The sequence below is a fragment of the Eimeria mitis genome, genomic scaffold (assembly GCF_000499745.2).
Source record: "Eimeria mitis Houghton genomic scaffold, Emh_scaff901, whole genome shotgun sequence".
Taxonomy (NCBI): domain Eukaryota; phylum Apicomplexa; class Conoidasida; order Eucoccidiorida; family Eimeriidae; genus Eimeria; species Eimeria mitis.
Window position 1 is genome coordinate 8131 of NW_013576630.1, and position 3893 is coordinate 12023.

At 52.2% G+C, this 3893-nt stretch overlaps 2 protein-coding genes across 2 annotated transcripts in view; one reads left to right on the forward strand and one right to left on the reverse strand.

Annotated features, from left to right (window-relative positions):
- The window catches only part of EMH_0024980 (uncharacterized protein), a gene marked incomplete at both ends in the record, with an annotated part of 3767 nt that extends 2556 nt beyond the window's left edge, over positions 1 to 1211 (reverse strand). Inside the window, one exon of the mRNA XM_013502380.1 lies at positions 1159 to 1211. Within this exon, the coding sequence (XP_013357834.1) occupies positions 1159 to 1211 (53 nt within the window). The remainder of the gene's footprint in view (positions 1 to 1158) is intronic.
- A 1288-nt stretch (positions 1212 to 2499) lies between these two features.
- Positions 2500 to 3590, forward strand: EMH_0024990 (uncharacterized protein; the record flags this gene model as incomplete). Its single annotated transcript, XM_013502381.1, has 2 exons — positions 2500 to 2932; positions 3148 to 3590. The coding sequence occupies 2 exons, from the start codon at positions 2500 to 2502 to the stop codon at positions 3588 to 3590; spliced, it is 876 nt and encodes a 291-aa protein (XP_013357835.1).
- Between the last annotated feature and the right edge of the window lie 303 nt (positions 3591 to 3893).

Genomic DNA, 3893 nt, shown 5'->3' on the forward strand with positions numbered 1-3893 from the left:
CATCCTCCTCGGCGGCGTTTCTACCTGATGCCCGTGATGAGTACACATTCTGCTGCTCCACAATCCAGAGCGCCACAAACAGCCACAAACACCAGAAACAGCTGCGCAAGCAAGGCAGCTTGAATGACTGCTTCTTGCTTTTCATTGTCACAATGACACCAGTAACCCGGAGGACCATCCAAGGTAGCATAGATGCCAACAGACCCCTCCTAGGCTGATCGCTTGGAGGGAGGTTGATTTGCTGAACCGCCCCAACACATTTCGATGGTAACTAATTGGCTCGAATGCAGATCATGCAAAGATAATGCCACTCTTCAAGTGAATGACTCCACAAAAAGCGCAGAGAATGTTAAGGAAGGAACGGGGCAGCGAAAGAGGTAACCTGCAAGCTGGCGATGCAGCTTGTGTGGGCCTCACGAAATTCTTTTTCACAAACTAATGACAGAAAAAACAACTTCTGATGGCTATTACAAACAAAAAGTAATTTGACAGAACTTGTCCTTCAACTCGAAACTCGTATCGAGTGCTTCATCCCATGGGCTTGCCGTCCACGGCGCGAACTGTAGTGCGCGAGCCCTACAAGTGAATAGATGCGTGACCTTCTAGTTAAAGCATCCGTAGAATACATTATTTAGACAGTCCGTACAGCGGACTCATCATGACCGCTTAAGCGGGAGCTATACAACGCTGGCCGACACCAACCGGGCATACTGACACCTTGGGGACGGGAGATCGACTACAGAATCTCCCGCCAGGGGATGTCAGCAGAACGGGCGTTCGGCCGCGCCCTAGACAAGCGGACTTTTGTTTTCGGATATTTTCCCTGGAACCAAGATTATCAGTTTTATTTTGTGTATGTTTCTTTTCAACTAACGGATGTCTCCGTTCGACCGTCGGCTGGCGACCCTGCAGAGTAGTGACTGTATGAGTATTCCTGCTGATGCCATTGGAATTCTTATTAGACGTTAATTGAATTAAGCAACTTGTGTCATTTTCAATATATTAGTATATATTGATTAGCTTTGATAGTTTGTAAACTTCTCGGGCAAACCCGGAGGTTCCCGGCAAAGCGCGCTTTCCGGCCCTATTCAAGGACAGAAGAGAGCTGAATTGAGCCAACGACTTGAGGCAAGAGTTTCCTCAATGCAGCTGACATACCCTCCCTGCCCCCAGGCATCCTGGGCGCTCAGCTGAGGGTCTGGGTGTAACATGAGTTAGCGCAGAGTTAGCTCAGGAGCCTATCGACAGCTTTGGCATGCTGCGCGTAAGCGTCTGCAAACGATATACAAGTTCGTTATGAGGCAAAGCATGCAGCAAAGGAAGCTTCTCTGAAGCTTCCTTTAGTGCACGCGTGGGGCTGGCTAGCTCAGCTAGCCGCAGCGGGGTGCGCTGCAACCCCATTTCGGGCTGCCTCCTCCCCTCGACACCCTGGCCCTGGGCTCAACGCCCAGGATGCCTAGGTACCGCGGAAGGAGGTCAGCTGCTTTTGGGAAACTCTTACTTTAAGTTTTGCCTTCATTGCGGCTCGTCTCTGGTCAGGTCTAAGGCCGGAGAAACCAGCGTTACACTGGGGTTGCGGGGGAGGAGGCAGCTTCTGTAGTACTTGTGTAGCATTAGTTAGCGCAGAAGCTTTCACCTGGTTTTGGCACGTTGCGTGCAAACGCTTGCAACCGTTCTACAAGTACGTTCAGAGGCAAAGCATGCAGCAAAGGAAGCTTCGCTGAAGCTTCATTACGTACATGCGTGGGGCTGGCTTGCACTACCAGCCTCAGCGGGGTGCGCTGCAACCCCATTTCTGGCAGCCTCATCCCCGCAACACCCAGGCCCTAAGCTCAACGCCCGGGAAGCCTAGGGACCGGGGAAGGACGTCAGCTGCTTTTGGGAAACTCTTGCTTTAAGCCTTTGCTTACATTGCGGCTTGTCTCTGGCCAGATAAAGGCCAGAGAACAGGCGTTATACTTGGTAGCACCGCATGGTTCATCAGGGCAAGGTGCGAGCCGGGGCCCGATCTCCACACGGGTGACATCAAGCATCAATTAAAAGACAATCGCAAGGTAAATAAAATTCAATTTGTCCGTTTATTTATTTCGAAACAAAACCCATTTCCTTCGTAGACAAAATATCTTCCAATTTCAGTGTTCTCTTCAGCAAAATGGAGGTTGACTATGATCCACTCACAGAGGGGGGTCGACACACGGTCTGCAACCCCAGCAAGCGGAAACCAGCTCCATTTCGGCATCCAATTCTGGAGAAAATGCATTCCCGCCAAAAGCGATTCAATAGATGTGACTCCGGTTGTGCTGTCCTACGCGATATGATGGGCGGCGGGATGCAGAGGCTGTAGAGGAGTTGCTTGATTCCCAAGACTTATATCTCCGCCCACAAGGTGCCCCAGAATAATTCCAATTACTTCTAGCCTCTTCCTTGTTAGAAGAGGACGCATGGCGCTGGTGGCTCCACTTAAGCAAAGGCTCCACGTTCCCGGAGCACAGCATGTCCATGCAGGCCTTCCGGGACGCGCTACGTTGCATGTTTATTCCGAGGTCCGCAAGAGAGCAGGCTATGGAGGAACTGAGAAAGCTTAAACAGGGAAAACTGTCAATAGAGCGTTACATTGAGAAATACCAGTCCTTGGTGAAGCGAAGTCCTATGGTGGCTGCGGAGCCCCACTGTAATTGGTTTATAGTGGGCCTGTCCCCCGTAGTGAGGCAAACAGTAACTGGCTGGGCCACGGACAAGGGAATGAGGGGCAAAAATGTGGATCTCGTTGACATGGTGGAATACCTCCGCAGAATGGAAAAGAAAAACGCCACATCCACAGCCTTAGCTGAAAAGGAAGAAGGCGGGCCTCGGAACGATCCCGATTTGGACCTAATGGATATTGGGACTGGGAACACCAAGCCAGCTAAACACGGGACTAGAGGCGGCTACCGTCAGCAGACGGCGAACTCACCGCCGAGAAAGCAAGACGGAGACTCTGAACGGCGTACTTGCTTCTGCTGCAGTAAACAGGGTCACTTATTTCGAGACTGCCGGCTTATGGAAAAGGCTAGGGAACAATTGAAACCAAATCCAGAACAGCGCCGCCAAGGGAACAAACAGAGCAAGCAGGGAAACGCCCGGCCCCCTACGCAACGTGCGGCGCAGTGAAGGGGTCACCCGAGATAATGGCCGCACCTACAGACCCACCTCGAGTCAATTCAGTACTTGTACAAGTACGAATAAAGGGACAGGATTTAATGGCCCTACTCGATACGGGATGTGAAGTGGATATGATATCGGAAGCCGCAACAAGGAGATGCAGCCTGCCGGTCTACTCATTGGCTCAATGTCTGAGCCTACGCTTCGCAGATGGCAGGCAGGATACTGGAAGCGGCAAAACTATGGGCATAAAATGCTCCATCAGCTCCAAAACAGGGCACATTCCTATGACTAGGGACGTCTTCGTTGGACCTGTTCCCCACTACATAATACTAGGCATGCCGTGGGTGACCCAGCGGAAGGCGCAAATGCGTTCCCCTGATGATGCCATCGAGGTCATTCCGCCTGGAAGTGATGAGAGAGTGCACCTCTCAGCGCTCGCAATGTAACGCTGGTTCTCTGGCCTTGACCTGACCAGAGACGAGCCGCAATGAAGGCAAAGACTTAAAGTAAGTGTTTCCCACAAGGCAGCTGACCTCCTTCCGCGGAACCTAGGCATCCTGGGCGTTGAGCTCAGGGCCAGGGTGGCGCGGGGAGGAGGCAGCCCGAAATGGGGTTGCAGCGCACCCCGCTGCGGCTAGCCGAGCTAGCCAGCCCCACGCGTGCACTAAAGGAAGCTTCTGAGAAGCTTCCTTTGCTGCATGCTTTGCCTCGTAACGAACTTGTATAACGTTTGCAGGCGCTTACGCGCA